The sequence below is a fragment of the Microtus oregoni genome, unplaced genomic scaffold (assembly GCF_018167655.1).
Source record: "Microtus oregoni isolate MIOR12 unplaced genomic scaffold, Mior012 000010F_ref0000083, whole genome shotgun sequence".
NCBI classification, from domain to species: Eukaryota; Metazoa; Chordata; class Mammalia; order Rodentia; family Cricetidae; genus Microtus; species Microtus oregoni.
The window spans coordinates 38,309,861-38,337,513 of NW_024543069.1; the positions used below are offsets into that span (position 1 = coordinate 38,309,861).

Here is a 27,653-nt window from a genome sequence, read left to right on the forward strand (position 1 = left end):
ATGCCTCTTCTGTTTCTATATTGTGAAATACATTAAGGAGTATAGGTATTAGGTCTTCTTGGAAGTTCTGGTAGAATACTGCATTAAAACCATCTGGTCCTGGGCTTTTTTTGGTAGGGAGGTTTTTGATAACTGCTTCTAATTCTTTGCAACTAACAGGTCTATTTAGATTATTCACCTGGTCCTGGTTTAACTTTGGTATATGGTATTTATCTAAAAAAGTGTCCATTTCCTATACATTTTCCAATTTTGTGGCATATAGGCTTTTGTAGTAAGATCTAATGATTCTCTGAATTTCCTCTGTGTCTGTGGTTATGTCCCCCTTTTCATTTCTGTTCTTATTAATTTGCAAATTCTCTCTCTGCCGTTTGATTAGTTTGGATAGGGGTTTGTCAATCTTGTTGATTTTCTCCAGGAACCAGCTTTTTGTTTCATTGATTCTTTGGATTGTTTTCTGTGTTTCTATTTTGTTGATTTCAGCCCTCAATTTGATTATTTCCAGTCTTCTACTCCTCCTAGGTGAGTCTGCTTCTTTTTTTTCTAGAGCTTTCAGGTGGGCTGTTAAGTCTCCAATGTGAGCTTTCTCTGTTTTCATTAAGTGGGCACTTAGTGCTATGAACTTTCCTCTCAGGACTGCTTTCATAGTGTCCCATAAGTTTGAGTATATTGTTTCTTATTTTCATTGAATTCCAGGAAGATTTTAATTTCTTTCTTTATTTCTTCCTTAATCCAGGTATGGTTCAGTAGTTGACTGTTTAGTTTCCATGAGTTTGTAGGCTTTCTGGGGGTAGCATTGTTATTGAATTCTAACTTTAATCCATGGTGATCTGATAAGACACAGATGGTTACTAATATTTTTTTGTAACTGTGGATGTTTGCTTTGTTACCGATTATGTGGTTGATTTTCGAGAAGGTTCCATGAGCTGCAGAGAAGAAGGTATATTCTTTACTATTTGGGTGGAATGTTCTATAGATGTCTGTTAAGTCCCTTTGCTTCATTACCTCCATTAATTCTCTTATTTCTCTGTTAGGTTTCTGTCTGATTGATCTGTCCATCGGTGAGAGAGGAGTGTTGAAGTCTCCTACTACTAGTGTGTGCGATTTGATGACTGCCTTGAGTTTTAGCAATGTTTCTTTTATGTACGTGGGTGCTTTTATATTAGGGGCATAGATGTTCAGGATTGAGACTTCATCCTGATGAACTGTTCCTGTTATGAGTATAAAATGCCCCTCTCCTTCTCTTCTGATTGATTTAAGTTTGAAGTCAACTTTGTCAGAAATTAGTATGGCCACACCTGCTTGTTTCTTAGGTCCATTTGCTTGATAAGCCTTTTCCCAGCCCTTTACTCTGAGTAGATGCCTTTCTTTTTGGTTGAGGTGTGTTTCTTGTAAACAGCAGAATGTTGGATCCTGTTTTCTTATCCAATCTCTTAGCCTGTGCCTTTTTATAGGTGAGTTGAGTCCATTGACATTAAGTGATATTAATGACCAGTGGTTGTTAACTCCGGTCACTTTTTTAGTCGTAGAGTTTGTGTGTTTCCCTTCTTTGAGTTGTGTTGTTGAAGGGTCTCTAGATGTCTGAGTTATTGTGGTCATTGTTGGACTCCTTGGTTTGTGATTTTCCTTCTATTACTTTCTGTAAGGCTGGATTTGTGGCTGCGTATTGTTTAAATTTGTTTTTATCCTGGAAAATTTTATTTTCTCCATTTATAGTGAACGAAATCTTGGCTGGGTATAGTAGTCTGGGCTTGCATCCATGGTCTCTTAGTTTTTGCAGTACATCTATCAAGGACCTTCTGGCTTTCACGTTTTCCATGGAGAAGTCAGGTGTAAGTCTGATAAGTTTGCCTTTATAAGTGACTTGGCCTTTTTCCTTTGCAACTCTTAAAATTCTTTCCTTATTCTGTATGCTTTGTGTTTTGATTATTATATGGCGAGGGAATATATTTTTTTTTGATCCAGCCTATTCAGTGTTCTGTATGCTTCTTGAACCTTCATAGGTATATCTTTCTTTAGGTTGAGAAAGTTTTCTTCTATAATTTTATTAAATATATTTTCTGGACCATTGAGCTGTACTTCTTCTCCTTCTTCTACTCCAATTATTCTTAGGTTTGGTCTTTTTATTGTGTCCCATATTTCTTGAATGTTTTGTGATGAGAGTTTGTTGGACTTGCTGTTTTCTTTGATCAGTGTGCTTATTTTCTCTATGGTATCTTCAGTATCTGAGATTCTTTCTTCTAACTCTTGTATTCTGTTGGTTATGCTTGTTTCTGTAGACTCTGTTTGTTTACTTAAATTTTCCATGTCCAGCCGGCCCTCTGTTTGTGTTTTCTTCTTTGCCTCCATTTCAGTTTTCAAGTCTTGAACTTTTTCCATTATCTGTTTGATTGTTTTTCCTTGGTTTTCTAGGGTGTCATTCACTGATTTATTCAATTCTTCAAACTTTCTGGTATATTTCTCTTCCATTTCTATAAGGGCGTTTTTTTTACATGCTGTTTAAGGGCGTCAATCACTTTCCTGAAGTCAATCTTTTCTACTTCTTCTTGATTAAGGTGTTCATGTCCTCCCGTTGTGAGGTACCTGTTTCTGGTGGCTTCATGTTGCTTTTCAGCTTGTTGGGTGAATTCTTGCATTGGTGTCTGCCCATCTCTTCTTCCAAATGCTCCCTTATGGATCTTTTTTTACAGGATCAGGTCTCCTTGCCTACTGATGTACCTTCCCAGTGCTGGCTTTCTGGGTGCCGAGATCAGATCTCCATGCCCAATGATGGCTCTCCCCAATGCTGGCTCTCCTGGCACCCAGATCAGGTCTCCGTGCTGGTTGGGTAGCTCATAAACAAAGCACCTACCTTGCTTGGTGCAGGCAGGCTATAGAAACAAAGGAACTCCCGCCCACTTGGGTGCCCTGAGGACTCCGACCCAGTGCCCAGACAGGCTGGGCTGAGTGATGTTATGTGTGAAAGAGGGCAGTGGGGCCGAAGTGGGGAGGGTTCTGGATGCAAGCTGGGTGGGACAGGAAGAAAGAGGTAGTAGGCAGGGAGCAGAGGCCCTGCAGAGAGCCCAAGAAGGATAGGGGGTCGAGGAACCTCTGAGTTCCCCGTCCCAGACTGGTGCCGCGGGGTCAGAAACTCACCCCAATTTTGGCTCTCCTGGTGCCGAGAGATTAGGTCTCCATGCTGGTTGGGTAGCTCGTAAACAAAGCGCCTACCTTGCTTGGTGCAGGCAGGCTATAGAAACAAAGGAACTCCCGCCCGCTTGGGTGCCCTGAGGATTCCGACCCAGTGCCCAGACATGTTGGGCTAGGTGATGTTATGTGTCGAAAGAGGACAGTGGGGCCGAAGTGGGGAGGGTTCTGGATGCAAGTTAGGTGGGATAGGAAGAAAGAGGCAGCATGCAGGAAGCAGAAGCCCTGCAGAGAGCCCAAGAAGGATAGGGGGTCGAGGAACCTCTGAGTTCCCCGTCCCGGACTGGTGCCGCGGGGTCAGAAACTCACCCCAATTTTGGCTCTCCTGGTGCCGAGAGATTAGGTTTCCATGCTGGTTGGGTAGCTCATAAACAAAGCGCCTACCTTGCTTGGTGCAGGCAGGCTATAGAAACAATGGAACTCCCACCTGCCTGGGTGCCCTGAGGATTCCGACCCAGTGCCCAGACAGGCTGGGCTGGGTGATGTTATGTGTCGAAAGAGGACAGTGGGGCTGAAGTGGGGAGGGTTCTGGATGCAAGCTGGGTGGGACAGGAAGAAAGAGGCAGTATGCAGGGAGTAGAGGCCCCCCAGAGAGCCCAAGAAGGACAGGGGGCTGAGGAACCCCCGAGCTCCCTGTCCGGGGCTGGCGCCACAGGGTCAGAAACTCACCCCAATGTTGGCTCTCCTGGCGCCGAGAGTAAGGCATTTTTCTATGTTCATTTAAGATTACAATTGTTGCAAAGTTTGTAATATTAGTGGAGGATTCCTTTTCTGAAGAGACTTGAACCAAAAGTAATTCCAGTTCCTTATTTTTTAAAGTCTGGAATATTTGCATACATGTAACAAAATAATCAGAAGATGACATTCAAGTCTAAACACAAAATTCATTTATATTTCATGTACACCTTATGTATATTATCTGAAGGGAAATCCATGTAATATTTTTAGTGCGCCTGTATTGTTATTAACATGTATATTTTTTTACTCTTCATAGACGTCATTGGTAAAAAATATTTCATATTTTAGAATATGAGATGTTTTATTTACCTGTCTCAGAAATATATTCACAGAGATAATAATTAATTAATAAGCCAATTAGTTGGCAAAACTACTATGCAATCCAATACGACCCCTGAATTTCCATGAACAAAGCAAGGCTAAAAGAACCACATGTATTTTATGGGAAAACACATCATTCTCAAGAAATTTCTCATTGGTTCAACAAAACAAAAGACATAGACACAACAGTGGTAATGACGCCAGAAAGCTAGATGAGTTGCAGGTGAACACGTGGATGCGTAGAGAAGGGTACTTGCTTTTCTATAGGGAATTTGCATGTCAGTGTATATGGGGACTGGAAAACACAGGCCTGAAGGATGACGGTTACAGGCAAATGTTATTTTCTTGTCATTATATTCAGGTGACATTGAACCAGCCTCAAAGAATTATAAGCTCCTCATGGCAACTCGAGTCTCTTCTGAGTTTGTTCTCTCTATGGTAGTACCAGTGGCTTTTTGCCTATATATTTGCCTAAATATTTGAAAATCCCTGAAGTTTCTTAATCACAGTGACAATTAGGACAAGTTTCCAAGAAGAAACTGAGACACAAAGAAGGGCAACATCAAAAACAGGTGCGATCTAGAGAAAAGGGGTGTGCATCTTCCTTTACTTCCTATACACACATACCCGATAAGCTCTCTTGGTGATTCATATAATTCTAAAAGCAGAAAACATTAATAAATCAATAATTTCCTCCCTCCTACTCTTTAACAGGGTCAGCTATTGATCCTCAAGTCTGCAAGCATAGGTGATGGACATTAGCCACCAAAGTCAGTGAATCTGAGTGCTGGAGTTGTAGCTCAGATGGCAGGATTTGGAAGGTGCTGAACAGCTGCACTTAAAACCCTGAGTTCACTTCTTAACACCATGTAAGCAGGGTGTGGTGGTGCATGCCTGTAGTTCCAGCTCTCACTCTAGAGGTAGACGGAGAGGAACTGGAACTTAAGTTCATCGTCCCCATCACATAGTTGGGGAACCCCCAGGGCTCCGTGAGTCCAGATAACAAAATACATCTCTGAAACTAGTAATTTAGTGACATTGGTTTAGATCCACTCTGGCTGGTGCTCAGGAAAACGGCCCCTGCCACTTCCCACAGCTTACTGTGAGGAACTGCCACAGAACAGCCATGCCTCAAGCCGTGCATAACTGCTCAGATAAACCATGCCTCATTCACACAGTGTTCTCTATTCTCCTCTGTTGTCAAACATGTATGATATTGTTCTTCATGTCTATGACTATCATCCTTACCTTACCTTGCCCTAGCACTTCGAAATGCTAAGTCCAGACAGTTCCCCTGCTTTCTCTTTTGGAAAATAAACTGTGGGTTGCACAAAAACCAGAAGCAGTCATTTTTTAAAATCACTTCAAGGGGTCTAATAATGATTCATGGTCAAAGAATGCCTAGGATCTGAAATGTGTGCTTGAGAGTAAAAAAGCTGGGAAGGAGGTGGGGACAGGAAAGAGCACTATCGAGAGGTTGGGTACAGGACCATTGTCATCTGGCTGGAGGCTCGCTAATAAGGAGACTTGAAGATGGGAAAACATTGAACTCCAGGGATAAGAAATAAAACAAAATAAAATATAACACAAAAAATGTGACTTGAGTCAGAAATCTGTAAGCATCTGGAGGATGAGCGGTACTGGGCTCTGCATTTCCTTTCTCTAGAGAGGAGTGCAGGAAAGTTATCTGTTACATAGAGAGTGAAGCTGTGTGCACGCATGAGTGTGTGCGGCATACTTTAGACCAGTGGACAAGTTTCACATGTTTCCCTCAGAACCATGCACATTGTTTTGAGACAGGATCTCCCTGGTGTTACAAGTGGGGATCATCTAACTGTTTCATGTGGTTCTTGAGACCAAATTCAGGTCTTCCGCTTGCAGTGCAAATGCTCCCGCTAAAAAGCTGAGCTGGCACTGTAAAGAAAAAAACATCCAAGCCGTTTTAGGGAATCTTAATTAATTCAATAAAAATAAAAGACAGAGGCATACATTTAATCAAAACCACTACTATGAATTGCAATGAATATATTCAGTGTTTCTCTTGAAAGAAAACACATATCAGCGAATAAGAGCCCTCACTCAATCTGCTTACAATGCACAGCTAAACAATATTCCGAATATGTTTGTTTTGGGAATTTTTACCAATTCATATAGGATACCCAGGGTCATCCTAAATCTTGAATCTTATCACAGCTCACCACCACAGATAGTATTGAGATAGGTGGCTACCCCTCCTTCAAAGGAAACGCCTGCCAATCTAGGGCCACAAATGGTTTTCGAATCAAAAATCCAAAAAGCAATAGCTGTTTATGGCCAGCAATGAGCGAAGTGGATTGTGGGGAAAGTATTCCTTCAAACAATCTGGCAAACTGCCACGTCGTATTGAAGACGGGTTTACCGCTCTCCAGGGCTGTTGCTTTAGTAGTGGAGCCTGCGCACTGACAGGACGTTCCTTTCAGCCTCTGCCGTCTTCTGTGAGCTAGCAGTGTGGAAGGCACCCATGCCTGAAGCATTCAACGGGGATCTGAATAGACCCTGGCTCATAAGCCCCATTGTTAACAGAGCAAGAGCTGACAGCGTGAATACTGAAAAAGGCAGGGAATGAAATAAAACAGATGTCAAGAGAAAAAAAATCCCTCTACTTGTTTGGGCATAACTAGTACGCTGAGAAATCAACTGCCAAAGGGAATATATTTCTATTTCCAACTGATTCCGGAGGGGTTTTTGGATAATATATTTTTAAACTATTCCCCTTATCCCTCAAAAAACCATCTCATATATTAATCCAAACTGTCCAAACTCAAGACAAACAGCATAATCATTGTCTATAACATCCTCATTCTAATAAGATGTAATTCTTTCTTAATGGCATTGCTTATAACATTTGGAGAACAATATCTTTCCAGGAAGTCATGGTAATGAGAGAAAAATTTGGTTGCTGTTCCAGTCCCTGGCACATACATACCTACTGCTGATATGAAACACCCTTCTAAGGCGCGTTTGGAATGCTCCATCAAAAATGACATGTTAATAGCACACATAAGATTCTAATTGTGTTTTATCCTCACAAGCTCATGAGAAGGTACTCTGCAAAAACTGTTATCTCATGAATTCTGATACAGGATTATCAAGGAACCGGAAATGAGAAACTATGTTGGAACTTAGAAATGAGTATAGTTTGGAAATCAAATTTCTAAAACCAGCTCTGAATTAGAGACAACAATAAAGGGTTCTTCAGGCCAATAAACCATCACTATTAAACATTCGCCTGCAGTCAACCTGTGGTTTCCCCAGGGCCATAATCATAGCTGGTCCTTCCATGTCATCACACCCAGCCCTGTACAGACGGGCTGTGCTCGGTCATGGGAAGCTTTGACTTAGGCTTCTGCAGGCCAAAGTGAAGTAGTTTATCACTACCTGAATTTCTTCACAGCTTTTTAAGAGGAGACCCCACAGTTTGATGCTTTGCTCATCTCCATAAATTATGTGTCTTATCCATCTCTCAATCTACGTATGAAGTAAATGAAAGACCAAATTAAAAAAAAACAGCCATCTAGCTCATTCTATAGGCTTCAAACTTTCCTTCTGTGTTTGGAGTTGTTCAAAATTAGGCTCAATGACACCCTTGAAAGTCAACTCAACTGCAGCAGTGTGCACATTTGGCCTTGAAAGTCAACTCAACTACAGCAGCGTGCACACAAGACCTTGTGAGTTTCACCCCATAGACATACTGGGTGAAGGTCAGCTGGCCACTTTATAAACATAAAAAAATTTTTTGAGCGGCAACATTTTAGAAAAATGAAAGACAAGTAGATATGTACATATGATTTTAGTGAATATTTATGCAGCCATTTTTCATTCTTTTCACATTGTGGGATAATCTTGACATTGCTTGCAACTTAGAGAACTTAAGAACCATAGAGATGACATAAAAAGGAAATTATTCATTCAGTATTCAGACAATGTGTGTTTTTCTTTTATTCCATGTACGATTTGGAGGATAAAATATAAATAATTTGAAAAAAACAAGCTCAAAGTTAATTTTAAAATTAGTAATAAGCTACTAAGGAAAACAGATGGGGTGAGGAACAATAGAAAGACTTCCAGATAGAATTTAAACATTTGTCAAATGCCCAAATACATAGATTTGACAGTGAGAAATGAAGGACTATATATGCTTGATATAAGCAAAAGGATATATATTTTTAGATGTGTAAGAAACATAATCATCTACTGCTTTATCTATTGTTGCTCACTCTGGTGGTTTAGATTATCTGGGATAATCTAACTACCATAAAATTACAATATTTCAGGTTATATAGTTTTGACACAAATGCAAATAGATTAATTGAAGAATTCCATATCACAGACAAAATTTGACACAATGGTGTAGTTACTATGGTATATGAAAGCCTGAAGAAGATTAGAAATAAATCAAATGTGGTTTTAGAAAAATTGCTGAGTTGTCTGGGAAACACACAAACACACATAGACACCACACATATACACATACATCATATATATCCATATACATATATCACACACACATACAGGTACAGACTACACACACATATAATATACATACATATATGTAAACACACAAGTATGCATATACATTCATACACATATAGGAACAGAGACATGAATCACACAATACACATATGTCATCCACACATATATGCATACACACATATATCATACACACATATACACACCACACAAACATATATTGTACACACATATACATACACATTCATGCACATTTATACTACCTTAAAGTATACTCCAGAAAAATATTTGAGTAGATAAAATATTAAGTTTAATAAAATAAAACTCTGAAAGATTAACACAAGCTGGGTGGTGGTGGCACACGCCTTTAATCCCAGCACTCAGGAGGTAGAGGCAGGCAGATGTCTGTGAGTTCGAGGTCAGCCTGTTCTACAAGAGCTAGTTCTGGGACAGTCACCGACAGTCACCAAAAGCTACAGAGAAACCCTGTCTCGAAAATCCAACAAAATAAAATAAAAAAATAAAAAAGAAAAAGAAAAGACTAATACACAAATATAATACACACATACACACATGGCACAAATATATTGTACATGTGTATATGTATATATATATACACACACATACATATTCAAACACATTCAGACACACACACATACATATATATCCATAATTTAAGTTATTGCCTTAAATTATACTCCAGAAGGAATTTTGAATAGATAAAATATTAAGTTTAGTAAAATAAAACTCTGAAAAGACTAAATAAACTTACTTGTAAATATTTATCTAAAACAGAGATCATACAAAAAAAGAAAATACAAAAATCTAAGAAATGCAGTATACTAAGGAAAATGTGAATAATATACTCAAAATATGGAAAACAATTATTTGCAACTTACATGCAAAAAGTAAACAGTCTATATACACACACATATGAAAAGAGAGAGAGAACCAAGCAAGAAGTTTAAAAATAAAGACTGCCTAGGGTTCTTGACATACACTATAAACTCCAGTAACATAGTGAGACGCTATTTCAAGTCAACGTAGTAGATACCGTGGTGTGCTTCCACGTGAGAACTGAAATGCGCCGTTCTCTTACTGTTTATTTAGTTGTTGGCAGGTGACAGTTTTCAGTTTAGCCTCTCTTTAGAAACTGCCACTAGCTGCGAAGAGCCACCTTGCCCAGGATCACACTCCAACCCTGCAACAGTCTCTATCTGATGATTGGTCCTTTGCACATGTAAAGCTCCGGCATCGCGCACAATGGCGGGGACAATATCAAGGGCTGTTCCACTTTTGACAGCCCAGGGAAGTTGCTCAGCCACGTTGTAACCCTGCTGGTTCTTTGTTGAGTTCTGCCACTCACTGCCCCCTTTGCTGGTGTTGATTCTCACACTGTTTTGTAAAGCATCCGGAGAACGCATCTCAGAATTTGCTTCCTAGAAATCCCTATCTACCAGAGTGGATCTGAGCAACGAAAGACCTGGACTTCAATAAAGGCTCCAGGACAGTGGTTCCCAACCTCCCTAATGATGTGAACCTTTAATATAGTTGCTCATGTTGTGGTGACCCCAACCTTAAAATTATTGCATTGCTACTTTAAAACTGTCATTTTGCTACTGTTATGAATCATAATGTAAATATTTTTGGAGACAGAGGTTTGCCAAAGGGGTTGTGAGCCCATACTCTAGTGTATGGCCAATCTTTTCTTTCAGACCAGCACTCATTCCCATCTTTGGCTAGCTATGGCTACTGTAATACATAATATAATATATAATCTATGGGATACATGATATAATATGAATAAAACTAAGGAAACAAATTACAACACAAACAAAAAGAAGCCTCGGGGAACCACTAGATGTCAATTATTCAATTGGTTATATAACCATGCCCAGTTCAAGAAGACACCTAGCAGTAGCTAACAGAATGATTACTGTGCTTTCATGGTCAAACTATAAACTCTCAGGGATTATACTCCAGTAGACCCAATAGTTGCTTTTCAGATTGTGACTTCTAGGCATACCAATCACTCTTTCTCCAATCATCAACTATTGTATTTTCTTCTATCATAAGCACTTCTTCTCAAGACAGATAGAAGACAGACAGACAGACTGATGATAGCAGAAGTGTGGAAACTGAAACCCTGGCATCCTCCATCTACCTACTCCTGACCCCCAGGCCTGCACAGACCTCAGCACTCATTTTCCACTCACTGCAACAACATGGCAGGAGCTGATAGAGTGCTAATGCTGATGTGGTTCAGCTTTAGTTTTGCATGTTTCTTTTTTCTGTGTTTTCTTATATTGATGCATATTCTCTTACTTCCATGTATACTTAGATAAACACACACACATATGTTGCTTTTATCCTCAAAATGATGGTTTGGTTCTCCCTATGTATAGAATCTTAAATAGTGAAATATTTGTGAAAATTATATTTATAATTTTCTTTATAAAAAAATATATTAGACATCCTAGCTAGAATATACTTGCTCACAATGTTCAAAGTTGCCCTAGTGAAATAGCCAGGAAATGGAAACAAACTAAATTTCCCTCAAATGATGAATGGATAATGAAATTATGATCCACATGTACAATGAAATATTATTCAGGTGTGAAGAAAAATGAAATAATGAAATTTTCAGGTAAGTAGATAGACCGAGAAAAGATTGTATTAAATAACACTGAGGTTGTTTGGTAATGCCTCAATACTCATATTATTTTATATTTACCTAACATTATACACAATACACGTAAGTGTACTTATATACTCCCCATCCCACCCACCCACATACTTAGGCAAGGACCACAGATTAACAAAAACTCCAATAGTAGGCATGAGGAATCTCATTTTGAATGATTGGTCAGAATATTCAAAAAATCCTCCACATATAATAAGATTATTGCAGTCGTCCTTGGCTGTCTTTTGGGGATTGAGGATAGGTCCCTTTTGCTAAAGGAGGACTCAGATGGCTTAAGATGGATCTGATCTGAAAGCCTCTTTCCTATGGTCTAGTCCCCCCGATTCCAGAAAATTCTGTGCACACTTTCCAAGGACAGAAGCAATTAACAGCCCTACCCACTGTAATACCCAGAAGCCATTACATGGCAAGATGTGTTTTAAGGTACAATTAGTGGCACTCACATGTTGTTGGCACTTAGGGACTTAAAGCCTACTCAGCAGGAGATAAATCATGCCTGGTACTGGAAACCTAGGCAGCTTCCAGGGGCTCATGAGGCCATGGCCTTGGAAAATAATCTACTACTGCCCACTTTGCCGGAGTAGTATAATTTCTTACTGCTTTTTAAATCTTATCCTTCTAATCACAGATAAGTGAAGGTACCACCATGTCTCATCAAAGAAACGGCTCTACAGCAAATGGAGACAAGCACAGAAAATCACAATTGCGTACAATACAGAGATCAACAGTGGAAGCCTAGCCCCAAGAGATGCATCTACATCACAGCTCCTGTATCTATGACTCAGGTTGGCAATATCACAGAAGAGTGTGAAATAAGATTGTAAGAAACTAAACAGCAGGAAGCCTGCTGTGAAACATTCCCTCCCAGAAACAGGTACATAGACAAGACTGGAACAATGGCAAAATCAATGTTGTGTTAGCAAGAATTGGGGAAATTTTCACAAGGTTCTGTTGACTGAAGTTTCTGTCCCACCAGGTCCCAAAGTCCTTCAGCCCCGAAGAAACACCCAGAGGTCTGCATTAATTATAAACCGATTGGCCTAGTAGCTCAGGCTTACTTCTTAACTCTTACAACTTATATTAGCCCATAATTCTTGTCTGTGTTAGCCATGTGACTTGGCACCTTTTTCAGCGAGGCAATCACATATGCTTGATCTGTGTCTGGCTTCCTCTCTGTCTGGGTGATGACTGCAGATTGACTCTTTCTCTTCCCAGAATTCTCCTGTTCTCATTGCTCCACCTCTACTTCCTGCCTGGCTATTGGCCAACCAATGTTTATTTAAAATACAAATGACAGGGTATGGACCATTGTCCCACGGCAGGGTTCCACCTTCAAAAAAGAACTACAAGGAATTAATGACTATGGGGAGGGGAGAAGGAGCATTAGCCTCTTCTAGGAGTGAGTCCCCTTAATGGGTGTCCGCTGTAGAATGGCAAGCCCTAAGACCATAAATGCCAAAAAAATGAACCTAGTAGATTGTATGTATGTACATGTGTATGTATATATGTATGCATTATAATGAATATATAGTGCTAGTGCATATTTATACATATATATATACCTATGTTCACACATACAATTAGCAATAATGATCAAAGAATAAGAGACTTTCAACCTGAGAAGGGGAGGTTAGTGAGAGTGATTGAGGGAGGGAAGCTTGGAGGGGCTGGAGAGAGGAAAGGAGGGGCAAAGTGATATAATTCTGTTTTCATTAAAAGCATTGAAATACCTTAAGATGAAATTCACAATTTTGAAAAGTTAGGGGAAAATTTTAGAATCTGAACTTGAGAAAAGAAATAATGATGAGTATAGTCTCACTTATTTTATCAGTTAGAGGCTAAAATGACAGGGAAATTTGGTGCCAACAGTGGTAAGGTAGAAAACATTATGAAATTGTAATGGATTAAGAATTTCCACTATGCCGGGCGGTGGTGGCGCACGCCTTTAATACCAGCACTCGGGAGGCAGAGGCAGGCGGATCTCTGTGAGTTCGAGGCCAGCCTGGTCTAGAAGAGCTTGTTCCAGGACAGGAACCAAAAGCTACGGAGAAACCCTGTCTCGAAAATAAAATAAATAAATAAATAAAAAGAATTTCCACTAAAATTTTGACTAAAGGAATAAAGATTAAAAAATTAAATATATATTCATTATTAAATATATATTCATTGTTTCACCTTTTTATAAATAAACATCTATTGACAGTTTCTCAGGAAGATATTATTTTTTCTAATAACAGCTACAAAAAATAACAGTATTGAAAAGATAGAAACATTTCATAATATATATGCTTACATAAACATACAGAAGTATTTGTCTCTAAATGTTCTTAGTAAGTAGTTTTAAGTTAAAATATGTCTATATATCTCTGTATATATGAAGGTACATGTGAATGTATGTGATGTGTGATCTCTGCCTTTATCACAAAATTGGTGAAGGCTCAATCAGAAAGTAATACTGACAGACAAAAAGATTGGAGCAAAAGTTTAGATATTAACAATGGCTTCCTCCTAGTGGCAGGTTGTGATTGCTTTTACAATATTTATACTTACAACCTCCTCATTTTTTTTATCCTAGGCATATAGCCTAACAAAAAAGTCATAAATAAAAATATTTAAAGAACAAATAGCTACTTTAAAAATCCAAGCTTTCCATTGAACCTTTCATTAAATATTATTAAACTAAGAAAGATGTTTTGGGATTATCAGCTCACTAGACTGTTAATCAAAACATCTGGGTTGGCAGCTAGCTCTGACAGCTTCTGGCCTCACGCCTTTGTTCTCACCTGTTTACTGAGGGTTTGATAATAAGGAGATTTATTTAATTCCTCCAAGCTTCAGTTTCACATCTTTAAAAGTATTCTAATGAGTATTTCACAGGATTGTTGCAGGGATTAAATAACTTTAAAAGGGGAAGATCCGGGCAACATCCCCAACACCCTCTAGGTGTGCCCTCCGTGTTTGTTGAAGTTAAAACAGTTGGGTGTTCCCATCATTGGAAACCACATATTTTACAGCTTCAATTCTCAGTTCTGGGTCACAGTTTTTCACGCAGACAAAAGAGCATCTTAAAAATATCTGCACCTCTGGCAGATCCTGACCTGCCTTTGAGATCTCCCCATGATATTTTCATTCATTATTCACTTTCTTTTAGCCATTTCCTTGTTTTGTTTGTTTGTTTGTTTGATTCGACTCAGGAAATGAGTATTCAGATAAATTAACCCCCCAAGAACTGTCTTTGCCTTGGTTTATATATTTATTAAGAGTAAGCTTTGATTATTACACATTTGATATACGATCACTGAATAGAATGAAGTAATATAATTATTTTTACTCAAAAATGAGGACTACAAAAATGAAAAATTAAAAAGGAGGGACATCTGTATTCATTCCTGCAGAATGATGGACATTTTAGACATGGCAGCTGCAAAGGACTGCAAAGCAGAAATTAATCCCACTCCTGTGGAGTTCTGAGGATGTTAAGGGCGGCAGATCTCATTTAGAACCCTCCTTTGCCATCTATTAAGAAGTGAGCATGGCAGAGCTGGCCATGGGGGAGGCTTTTTGATTCTCAATTCCTCTGAACATTGTCAGTGTTTAATCAATAGCTAGTCCGGGCATCATTAAACATGTGCTCTCAGTTCAAGGTCCCCCAGATGGGGATGGTTGAGGGAATTGCTCAGTCTCGCTGCAAAGTGGAAAAAGGTGCCTCTATTCAGGCTAGCCTACTGAAAGTGCATTACATGAGACCTGTTTTAATGGGTCATGTGGAATATCAATTATGCTTGATCTCATAATTTTTGCTTCTGTTGCACGGTACATCCTACAGCATTGGAGTCTGCACGTACCAATGTATGCTAACTACAAGGAGACGAGTTAGCAAACATGTCAGTCAGGCAGCGCCGAAGCCTGCCCTCCCACACCTTACATTTTGTAGTTCAATGATTCCATACAAGTTGGAATTCTTTGTACCTTGGGCTTAATCAAGGGTGTAATGAAGGCAGGACAGTCTGTCTCAACATTTGGGGTGCAGGTAAGAAGCCAACTACAGATTCTTTCCTTCCGCATTATAATCCTTTGTTCTCTGCCTGTGTGATACGGTGCTTTGCAAGCCAAATTTCCAAACCAAGAAATGAAAAAAAAAATGTCTTTTACTACAGGGTCTCATGGAAGTTATAATGAGAAATGAAGATTATTAAATCATTTTCTTTTAAAAGTAAGACCAGGTTGAAACTAGACTGCTTCCTGACTTGACTTTTAAAATGCAACTTTGAGGAATCAGATGCTTCTCCATAGAGAAAAGAGGGTTCATTAATCAGGCTTAGTACAAAAAATAATTTGCATTATTTTTACTGAGTCCAGGAAAAATGTTAAACTGTTACCCTCCCTCCAATATATAATATAAAAAAATATCGGAGGCAGAAAGTCAGTCAAATCATTCCCTTTTAAATATTAAAACTTTGAATCATGTATTGTATTAACATCCAAAAGAAAGGAATATGGATCCTAGGATACTGCAAAGCAAAGGCAGCAAATCACAGCTGTGCCATTGGGTTCTAATCTATGAACTTCATTTTGTAGAGACCAACTTGGTAAAACTTCTGGTGATGCTGGGACCATGTTATGTGAAAGTTTCAAATTTCACAATACCAAACAAGAATAAATCCTGAAATGCCCTGTGTTGTTTTACAAATCATGAAGTTATTAAATGAAAGAGCAAAGGTTTATGACTTGATGTTTATAATGTTTATCCAAAAGATTATATAGACTCAATAAAGTTAACCTTGATACTCCGTGACCATGTCAATTATGACATTTTATAGCCTATGCTGGCTTAGGGGTCACTGTAGGTTTTCCCCTAAGACCCATGACTTTAGATTGCCTTGGGTAGGTTGACAGGTTTTGAGTATTAGGCAAGATTTATCTGTTGATGGGTAGGTATCTTAGAGTTTCAATTATTGTGAAAAGACACCATAATTATGATAACTCTTATAAAGGAAAACATTTAATTGGGTGGCTTACAGTTCAGAGATTCAGTCTGTTATCATCATGGTAGGACAGGGCAGTGTGCGGGCAGACATGGTGTTGGAGTGATAGCTGAGAGTTCTACATCTTGCACAGGCAACAGGAAGTGAACTGAACTACTTGGCGTTACTTGAGCATATATGAGACCTCAAAGTCCACCTCCACAGTGGCACACTTCCTCCAACAAGGCCATACCTACTCTAACAAAGCCACACCTCATAATAGCGTCACTCCCTATGAGCTTAGGGGGCCAAATACACCGCGCTAGTGGGTCTTATTCAAACTAGAGAGCTATTGGTTACTGCCAACATATGGATGCTCCTGTTTCGCCCTTAGGGTTATTGTGCTATACTAGTTGCTGTTGTATTTCACAGGTATTACAGTTGGGTTGGACGGTTGGTTGCTTTTCTCCTCTGAAAACTTGCATCTGGTAACATGGGAGTTAGTCCTCAGGTAGGAGGCTTTCAGGTCAGTTCTAGTTCTGGGGCCTCTGGGCCCTGTATCGAAAGTGCTTTGTGCCTTCAACTGTAGGGATTTCCCTTGCACTTCTGTAGCAGCCAAGGGAGGTAACAATAGCCTGTAATGTTTTGTGAGTCTCTTAAACAACCCTAGCCAACAACTGAAAAGAGAGCTTTCATGCCTGGTGTTGGGCCTTTTTAGATTATCTTTGGATCTTGTGGGAGAAACACTGTCCAGTCTTTGTATATGTGTGTGTGTGTCCCCATCTGGAGGCTATACATGTATGCGTATTCTTGGGTGGATGTATATGTGTGTGAAGGTGTCTATGTACTGTGTGTATGCAGAGAGACTGACATCATATATTTTTGTCAGTTACTGTCTACTTCATTGTTTGAGATAAATCTCACAGTGAACCTGGACCTTCACCAGTTCATCCAGATGGGCTGGTCAGGAGCTCTTGGGCCCCTTTTGTCTCTGACTCCCCAGCACTGGGATTACAATTGTCTATTACCATGCCTCACTTTTAATGTAGGTTCTAAGAATCCCAACTGAAGTCCTCATACTTGTGTAGCAAGCACAGCCATTTCTCCAGCCCCATTATTTTCATACTGATTCTTCATACAATAATTTCTTTACCAGGCTCCTTAATTCTGCATATGCTGAACCTACTTATCACATGAACCAGTATGAACCCTTTACACTTTACTGTCTTTTCCTTCCTTAAAAAGCCTTAACAATAAGACTCAAACACATCACTTGTAGTAGACATGTCTTTTTGTTTGTTTAAACATGACAGGATTCAACAACTGAGCCCCCCCCCAAAGACATGTTCTGTGGGTCCCTCATAAGCAGAGTTGACTTGATTAATTGGCCAACTAGACAGCTAACATGCTACACCTAAACAGAATCTGTAAGGTACTGATGTCATGAATCAAGTTTTATTCTTTAACACAAATAGAGGATTTCTTTAAGCTCCAAAGCTGAACGTGAAATAAGATTCTAGAGCACCACGGCATAAAACTGAGAAGAGAGAATTTTGTCACAATTACATGGCAGACGCATTCGCTTGTCATCTATGCCCTGTATTCATCTCAAAAAGTGGCGGGGAAGAGACAGAAATTTTTAATAAATAAATAAATTTAAAAAAAAGTGTAAGTCATAGTCCAGTCTGCTCCCCTAAGGTGCCAGGAGTGATAATTTGCGAACCTGCAAACCCAAGTCCTATTCTGAAACTCTGATGTTGACCTCTAGGACAGAGCAGGTCCAGTCTGCCACAAATAGTGATGGTAAATAATACCTTATGAGATGACTGGGGAGGGCTAGAGATAATATTTTTAAAGTATGGTAATCATTAATGCCGATGGACATGACCAAAACTGCAGGCCAAGCCCAATTATCAGGACTCCAAAGTGTTTCATCTCTGTAATTGTTTAAACGTCAGGACACTGGGTGATGGGACTATATTTGCTCAGCTCCCATGACCTCTCAGTCCAGAGGAATTCCCAGGGAATTTCCCATATCCCAGTATTCCTCACCAGCCTACAAGAGCAGGCGCCATATGAGCTGGAAGGTTGCATCAGCAGTCTTACTTATGTTTGTTAGGAGGGCTTCAGCGTCTCAGTTCATGGTGGTTTTTGTCTTTCTTTTTATTCTCTGCTCAAATTTTAACCCTAACTTTGCTCTTTGCTGTTTGCCCTTTCAACTCTGACCTTCAGAGCTATGGACCATCTTACAGCTGGTTTCCTGACATACTCCTGATTTTGCTGTGTCTTCTGGTTGGAGACATGAATGAGCTTAAACCATCCTTTGCCCTTGACTCTCATTAATAACCACATATATCCTGTCCTTAGTGGAGGGGTCACTCAGCGAGGCTCTTGGAGCCAAAGGCAAGCACCATTAACTCTTTAAATCAAATTAAGAGAAGATCACAGACAGAGAAAATATCCATCTCCAAAAAAAAAAAAAGCAAAGCCTTTTGCAGGATTTTTTATTTGTTGAACACCGATTCTATACATGACACTAGATAAAAACACTTTGCCTCAGTCATGACTGCAGAGATTAAAAACAACATGAGTCTAATGTGAGGCACAGGCAAGATGTAGACTTTATCTTCCACTGGGAGGGATTCTGTGCTAGAGCTTTTAAAGATTTTTCATTTTCATTTTCATCAACCGTATGTCTCAATCTGTGCATGTTCATGTTTGTGGTAGTGCCTGCAGAGGCCAGGAGGGGGCATCAGAACCCTGCAGAGACGTCATAGATGGTTCTGAGCCATCTGGCATGGGTGCTGCTAACTGAACTCTTCTTGTCTACAAATGCAACAAGTGTTCTTAAACACTGAGCCATCTTGCCAGCTGCCCTGAGCTACTTTTACCTTGACTAGGCGGGTTCATGTAAAATGGCATTTCACAGATCTTACATATCTGAAATCATGCCTACAAAATTATGGCCTCTGCAGGCACTTGTTGTGTGTTCTAGCATCTTTGGTACAGAATTACTTTCCATGCTACCAAAAGAGACCCACAAACACTACGCAAGCCACAAACCCTTAGATCTGCAGTGGTGTCTGCAAAATGTGCTAAGGCAATGGCAGCCCAAGGCTTGTGGGAATAACCAACCAACATCAATATGAGTTAAGCCCACTCCATGGAGATGGAACCCACATGGGATACTGCTCGGGTGACCAAGAATCCGAGACTAGATACCTCAGGAACCTAGGGTAAAACCAAACAGTACTGTTAAAATTAAAACCAAACCAAAACACCATCAATGATAAAATGACTCCTAATGACATTCTGTGCTCAGCTTTCAGAGAAGCTTCCTCTTACAGCAGATGGAAACAAACACAGATTTAGCAATATTACTCAGAGAGTGAGAGGTCGAGATGCTGAGAAGCTCAGCCCTACACAGGAAGTCTGCATCAACTCTCTAGCCTTGGGGTTCAATGAACCCACCCCCAGGAAGAAGATGCAAATGAGTGTAAGAGCCAGATGGGACGGAAGACACCAAGAAGGATGGACGACAAACTCTCTGAAAAAAAAAATGATCAAAGCTCACATGAATGCACAGACACTGAAGTAGCACACACAGGGCCTGCACAGGTCTGCACCAAGTCCTCTGTGTATGTTATGGCTTCTAGCTTAGTGTTTTATGGGGCTCTTGAGCATGGGGATGAGTGAGCTTCTAATTCTTGTGTCTCCTCCTGGGTTCTTTTCTCTCTGTTGGTTTTTCTTGTCCAATTCTAATTGTTAGTTTTTGTTTTATCATGTCATATTATATTACTATATTATACTGTATTATATCTGTATTATATTATAATCCTATAGAAGCCTGTTTGTTTTCTAATGAAAGACAAAAATAGAGTGGATCCAAATTGGGGTAGTGGGGCTGATGGGGAAGAAATGGGAAGAGTAGCAAGAGAAGAAACCATAAGCAGGATATGCTATGCAAGAGAAAGCAAATCTAATTTCAATAAAAGGAAGATGAAGAAGGAGGAGAGGCAGGATGGAATTTCCTGATGTAGTTTCATCAGGAAAACAGCAGATAGTGAGTTTGCCCCTGAGCAAAGAACCAGGTCCTGGAATAAATCCCCAGATTTCTAGGTGTGATCAAACTGTGAAGGACCCTCAGCTAAGAATTTGATTTGTTAGCCGGGCGGTGGTGGCGCACGCCTTTAATCCCAGCACTCGGGAGGCAGAGGCAGGCGGATCTCTGTGAGTTCGAGACCAGCCTGGTCTACAGAGCTAGTTCCAGGACAGGCTCCAAAACCACAGAGAAACCCTGTCTCGAAAAACCAAAAAAAAAAAAAAAAAAAAAAAGAATTTGATTTGTTCTGAAACCAAACCAAACCAACAACACTGAATTCTGTCATTCACCACCAACACCATTTCACTAGAACTGTGGGTAAGGTGTACGAAATCAGTAACTGAGCTTCTTTTCCTCTGATGTTAAATTTGAGTTTTCAAATTCCGCCATAATCTAGCATCTACAAGCACTCATCCATTGTCATGGCTCATTGAAATTTAGATTTACAAGGACTGACCACCTGTTATTGTATTTGGTCCTATGGCTACGGGCAACAAAAGGTGCCAACTAATAATTTCCGAGTGCCTCTTGCTGTCAGATACCCACTCAGGATTTTACCTGATAAGTGATAAAAAAAAGATTTATCACTTTTTCTCATGGGCTCCATGCTGATAAACTGAGCTATTTATATGAAGTAACTAGATCAGCTCACATAGTCTATATATATCACTGTAGTAACGTTACTGTTCTTAGCCTACAAAGAGGGGACAGATACTTTCCCTGTATGTATTCCTCCCAAATTACCTCCCCCTCAGATCCCGAGGGTCGTAATACACATTTGTAAATGAGGAATGTAAAGTTAACATGCTACACTTTCAGTTACACACAATTAAAACTCCCTCATGCTCAGCACTTCTACTTTGAATAAGTGCTCCATCGGGAAATGATGGAGTAGACACATAACAGCTCAAAATCATTGGTTTGAGCCATGATTTACTGGGGATATGTTGTGTGCTAGCTATGAACTTAATGTCTTCATTTTAAAGTTTATCTTATTCTCGGCTGTTATACAATGAACTAAAAAGTCAGCTAGGTAACACAGGTAAAATCACTCTTTATGTTGGGTTTTTTAATTTGATATTGTATATAATAAATATTTTATAAGTGGAAGAAAATGCCATAAAAATAAGTTATGTGAAGACAACCTTTCCTAAGCGACAAAGGAGAAATGCCATCTATGGAGACCACCATGTGAACCTTTCACTATTAGGCTTTTATGTCCATGTAAAAAAGTGTGTACATATGTTCCGTGTGTGTGCATGTGGGTGTGTGATCTGACTTTCCTAACCATACGCACAGAAACTGGAGATCATCACTCCATGGTCCTTAAAGAACCTTTCTTATTTACTCCTTTAGCCCCAGAACCCATACTAGGTCTCCTCCATACTCTATAGGCATCACTTTTATTTTCTTTTTTTGTTTTGTTTTCTGTTTTTTTTTTTGTTTTGTTTTGTTTTGTTTTTGAGGCAGGGTTTCTCTGTGTAGCATTGGCTCCTGTCCTGGAGCTAGCTCTTGTTGACCTGCCTCTGCCTGCTGAGTGTTAAGATTAAAAGGCGTGAGCCACCATAGCCTAGCCGCATCCATTTTTGGCAGAAGTGGGAGGAGGTAATGATATTTTCCTTTATGATGGACATGCTCATGTGCAATGCATAATATTGATTTTGTGAGTTATTTTTCTGATAGTATTAGAGATAAAGAGGGAGAGATTGAGATGAAACAGATTCTGAAAATGGGAGGGACAAAAGAAGTGCAATGAGACCCCTCAGCTTTCCTATGGTGTAGCCAGAACCGAGACCTCAGTCCTTCAAAACTGCCAGGCTTCACTTCCGTAGTTTGAAGTCTGAGAAAAAAGTGCAGGAAAAAAAAATCCAGAAAAGATCTCAGTGTGTTCCTGATATTTGAGTGGACAAATGCTGAATTGATCCAAAAACTCAACATTGGATTAAAACTTGATAAATTCTTAATCTTCTTCAAAGGCCACACAATGGCTATGAAGAGGCAGAAGGGAAGTACTTCTCAAATTCAACTTTCAAGGACTAAATTTAGCACCCACCACACTAAAGTGCTTAATATTGCAAGGCTGATGAATTTGATAATGACGGAGAAATGTCATCAATCTGACAAACTAAACAACTTTTCTAACCTGACATAGACCCGTTCAACACATCAGCTGTCATCCAAAAGGAATTCTGTTCCTAATTTCTCTTCATAAATAATGCAGCTAATTGAAAGGTAGTTACAATGAAGTCTTTAACCTCCTTCTCCAGTATGAAGGCAGTCAGTCTCTCTGCATTTCTTAGAAGTTTCTCCTCTTCACATGCAATGAAACCCAGACACCATCAGAGCACTGAGAGAAAACAAAGAAGCCCATTGTGCGAAGGCCGGCACATCTAATGGTTTTCTCATTTTCAAGGTTTTAAATTCAGCATTATCTTAAAAGACAGAGCTCATTAATGGCTCTTGCAAGGATGTTTAAGCTCAGAGATTCACTAAGGATACCACTTCGAAGCTTCTTAGCTGTGTATCTATATCATCCTTGTTGCCCAATGTCTTCATATTTGTAATAAATTAAAATATAACAGTGACATTGAAATACATGTAACTGAAGTACGACAATGTGATATCCACATAAAACTGTATAGTAGAGGACTGTTACTCTTTTCCTTCATTTAATGGGACCAAAGAGGAGATAATAAATAAAGACACTTTCTGACTTTTCCAAGTAAGTAGCATGGAGCCCTGAGTGTTCTTAAGACTGAAAAAATTAAAAGCCTCCTTTTTCTGAGGCATTTCTTTGTGGACATCTGTGATTGCATTTGTTTATTTCTGGGGGAAAATATGAATCGTCTTAGGTGCGGAAGGTGCAAAGGAGGGAATGCATTTAAGTTTTCAGTGGCTTCATTATCTCGTCTCTCTGAGAAGACTGACTTCAGCAAACACACCAGAGGACAGGTATGCTTATAAACAGATAGCCGAGATGAACATTTTTCCGAGGCTGGTATTAACAATGGAAATTCAAGACAATTTAAGTGGTATGCCAACTTATATCCAAAGCTTTACAAGTTACTAAAAATGTGAATTACATAACCACATACTAAAAGTTTAGGTGATTTTCATTAGTCTCTGTTCCCTAGTTGTTCAAAGGTAATGACTGGAAATAGATGCTGTCATTTCATATTACCATTATTTAGGTTCTAATATATATGTCAATAATAAGACAATAGCTAACTGAAAAGTACACAGAGATTATATATATATTGGTTTTTCGAGACAGGGCTTCTCTGTAGCTTTGGTGCCCGTCCTGGAACTAGCTCTTGTAGACCAGGCTGGTTTTGAACTCCCAGAGATCTGCCTGCCTCTGCCTCCCAAGTGCTGGGATTAAAGGCGTGCGCCACCACCGCCCGGCCCCCCTAGGCGAGATGCTATATTTTATAACAGAGGACATTGCCAAACAAGCAGTCTCCGCCTACAATGAACCGTGTGTGCACGTGTGTGCACATGCATATACAATTTTATATGTGTATTTGTATGTATGTGCTTGTGAAGGCCAGAGGACAGGGTAATAGCTCAGTCACTACAATGCTTGCCTTACAAAGATGAGAAGCAGAGTTAAATGCCCGAACACATTTAGAAATGTGTGGCATGGTGGTGTATACTTTCACTTCACATCTGGGCTGCTGAAGAGACAGGCTAACCCCTGGGACTCACTGGGGCTCATCTAGTTGGTGACTCTCAGCCAACGCGAACATCTACCTCAAAGGCAATGCACAGAGTTTTTGAGGACAGTGCCAGAGGTTGTCCCCTGACCCACATACAGAGCAGAAGCTAAGTTGCTGTCATAGCAGCCTCATGTATAGGCAGTTAGATGTGGCTCCTAAGGACAAGAAATAGGTGGGGTAAACCATAATATCCCAATTCAATGAAGTTCAATTTTGCCCAAATGTCATTAACACAATAACAATGATGGCAAAGGGGAGAAGAGCGGCTAGTTGGAGCAGCTACTTATTGCTAAGAGTTTAGAAAACTAATTTTACACCCAGACAAAAGTTAGCTACGCTTGCTGTTTATTTTGCCTTTCCACCAAGACCCAATATTACTGACTCATATAAACCATTACTTCAAAAATGATTTTACTTTAGAGAAAACTTTCACTGGCTTAAGTTTGTCCTTTCCCAACAAATATTGCATTTGCATACATCTGCCCCTGCTGCTCCTGCACAGCTGTGGATTGGGCTGCAGTTTGAGGGGATGCTAGTAGCACATGACCTAGGAATGGAAATGCCATTGATCTTGCAAAAACAAGAGGATGTTTCCATTGAATAAATCTGCTGGGGCAACTGACCTGCTCCAAGAGCTTTTCGCGACCACCATCATGCTGATTCGACTTCCTAGCTATTAGGGTCTGCCTTCTATTTGTGCCTTCATCTGACTTTGAAAAGGGACCTCTCTTCCCTCTTGCCCCTCTCTGTCTGTTCTTTCTCAGTTTCACAGCCTGCTTGCTACCATCAAGAGCAGATCATGACTAGAGCATCCTTGTCTGCTTGCTGATCTCGTCTCCCACCTGCCAGAAAGGGCAGAAGGCGTATGTGCGCCCACGCTACTTCACATTGTAAAATACTTTGTAAGCTACCAACAAGAGTTAGGTAAGGATGGAATGGTTAATAAAACTTATATAAACAAAGTAAGTAATGAAAGTGTCCTATACCAGGTGCTAAGTTATTAATTACTTTAACCAGGGAACTCAGATAAAAGCGGAACGTATCCTTATGTCAGAAGAAAATCATAACTCGCTGAAAAATAAAAACACTTTTATTTAGACTATTTCAGAGAAAACAAGGAGTCTTGATAGTCTTATGAGGAAAAGCGTTCTTAAAACTCTATTTCTTTCTTTTCATTTCCAAAAGTAGCATTTACTTATTTCAGGAAATCCATAATCTTGAGATCATGTAAATGAATAGATGAATGATCATTTTACTGCTCCAAAATTACATTTCAGTACATTTTGTGGCAGAATGAATATGCTGTAACCTATATTAAATATGTGTAGTCTTAAGTGCACTTGGGTAACTTTAAGTTATTTGGAATATAATCTTTATAATTTTGTTGATGTCTGAGTTTTAGTCTTGAATTTATTTCTGACTACAGTTCTACATGAGATCACCGTACCTAGTAATTATCATGATTTAAGTTACCCCATCATTTTAGTTTGGTGTCATATTTGTTTGTATAAGTAATAAATAACAAATTTATACTCCACCAAATATGCCCAAAATTATACAGTATAGAAATAACCACATATGTGGAGAATCAAGTTATGCTTGTAAATCTTAATCTCTGCACTTCTTTCTCCATCTTTGTCTATCTGTTAATAGCAAAATGCCTTTTGTATTCTAGAAGGTAGAACTGAACTCGAATGCCACCAGCTTCTATAGATATTTTTTATAATAGAAAAATCTCTCTCCTCTGCCCCTCGCATGGGCAGGTCGATTTTCATTGAAAATGGCTTCAAGCTGGCTCTAATATTTACTCACTTATGCAGGTGCGTTCGTCAGCATGGCGTCTGTACCCTGTATCACACACGCAGTGGAAGGTGCCCAGAGTGTTAATACAGCGCTGCTGGCAGCCTCCGTTCACCACCGCACACTCATCGATGTCTAGAGGAGGAAGACAGATGGCCAGGATTACAATGTCACTCCAATGTCAACGTTAGAGAAGTGGCACAAATATTTCTTTGATTCACAGTATGTGTTATATTGTACAAAAGCACCATCTCTGTTACCACAAATCTATGCTTGTTTGATCCATTTTGCTCCACATTGTAAACAACAAAATAAAGATAGAAATGTAATTGAGGATTTGTTGTTGTTGCTTCTTTTATTTTAGAAGAGCAACCATGAGCATTGTGATTGTCTCACGATTTTCTGTTCCTCATGCATTGGCTAACTAGACAGATCCGAGATAAAGATATTTCTTTGGGGAAGGAAAACTGAGAGAATTACAATGAGCTAGTCTCTCTGGAGAAGCACACACTAGTAGATAAACACCTATTCTTGGCCTGACAGCGCTGAATAAAGCCAGTAATGGAGTTAAGACCTTGAGTCTCCTTCTCATGTGCTACAGTAGACATCAGAGCAAAGACAGATGACTCAAATGAAACCATGGCTTAATGTTCTCAGAAAAACATCAGTACATTGCTTCCCACTAATTTAGCTTCTTGTTCAAGTGGCTGTTACCTAAAACAGTGTGTTTGTATAAAACACTGGTTATTAACTTATAGAATAAAATGGAAAATAGTCAAGAAAAATTTACAATTACCTACCTTTTATTATCAGTAATAAATACTACCAAGATGCACAAATATAATATTGATTACTCGCTGAAAAGAAATTTCATTTCCCAGCACTTACACTTTATTGTGCCTCAAGCAATCACTACGTCCATATTTAAAATTACAAGACAACAAGTTTCAGGTCGTCTATGAATTAAAAAAAGAAAGATTCTAAACTTTCTTATTTGGTGATTTGTACAGGTGGAAATGAGGGGTGAGAGTGATAGCTAGTGCCTGTAATCCCAGAGGTCTGGATTGTAAAGCAAGAGAAACCTAAATCCAGGTTAATCTAGGCTATAAAACTGGGAGGGAAGAAAGAAGGAGGGGGCAGGAAGGTGGCATGGAGGGAGGCAGAGAAAGGAGTAGGGAAGGGAGCAGGGAGGCTGCAGAGAGGGGGCAGGAAGGGGCAGGGAGGAGGCAGGGAGGTGGCAGGGAGGGGGCAGGGAGGGGGCAGGGAGTGGGCAGGGAGGAGGCAGGAAAGGGAGCAACAGACTTCTGAAAGGATCAGAGTAACAGCTATCTCCTGGCTTGGGGCGTGGATATCAGGCGGGAGTTAGACTCTTATTGCCCTTAAACTGAAACCTTCTGGAAAAGATATTTTATGTGAATAGTCTTTGCTAAAGTATGAGTCACTCATTGGAAAGTTCATTTTCTCAGAAGGAACACAGAAAGCTACGACAATGACCATCTCTACATATCCCCATGTCAAAACCCCAAGATTGGTGAGGAATATTTGACCAAAGGTAGCAAAAAGGTTTTCATTTGCTAGGCATTGACTTTGTCTTTTCTCAAATAAAAGTGGCA

General features: G+C 39.6%; 1 protein-coding gene across 11 annotated transcripts in view; it reads right to left on the minus strand.

Moving 5' to 3' along the window:
* The window catches only part of LOC121452851 (EGF-like and EMI domain-containing protein 1), a 687,333-nt gene that overhangs the window by 158,017 nt on the left and 501,663 nt on the right, over positions 1 to 27,653 (minus strand). For 10 of the 11 annotated variants that reach the window (XM_041659186.1, XM_041659185.1, XM_041659187.1 and 7 more), the window contains exon 6: positions 26,053 to 26,175. The exons of the other annotated variant lie outside the window; for it this stretch is intronic. In XM_041659186.1, the coding sequence (XP_041515120.1) occupies positions 26,053 to 26,175 (123 nt within the window). The remainder of the gene's footprint in view (positions 1 to 26,052; positions 26,176 to 27,653) is intronic. 11 annotated transcript variants of the gene reach the window in all.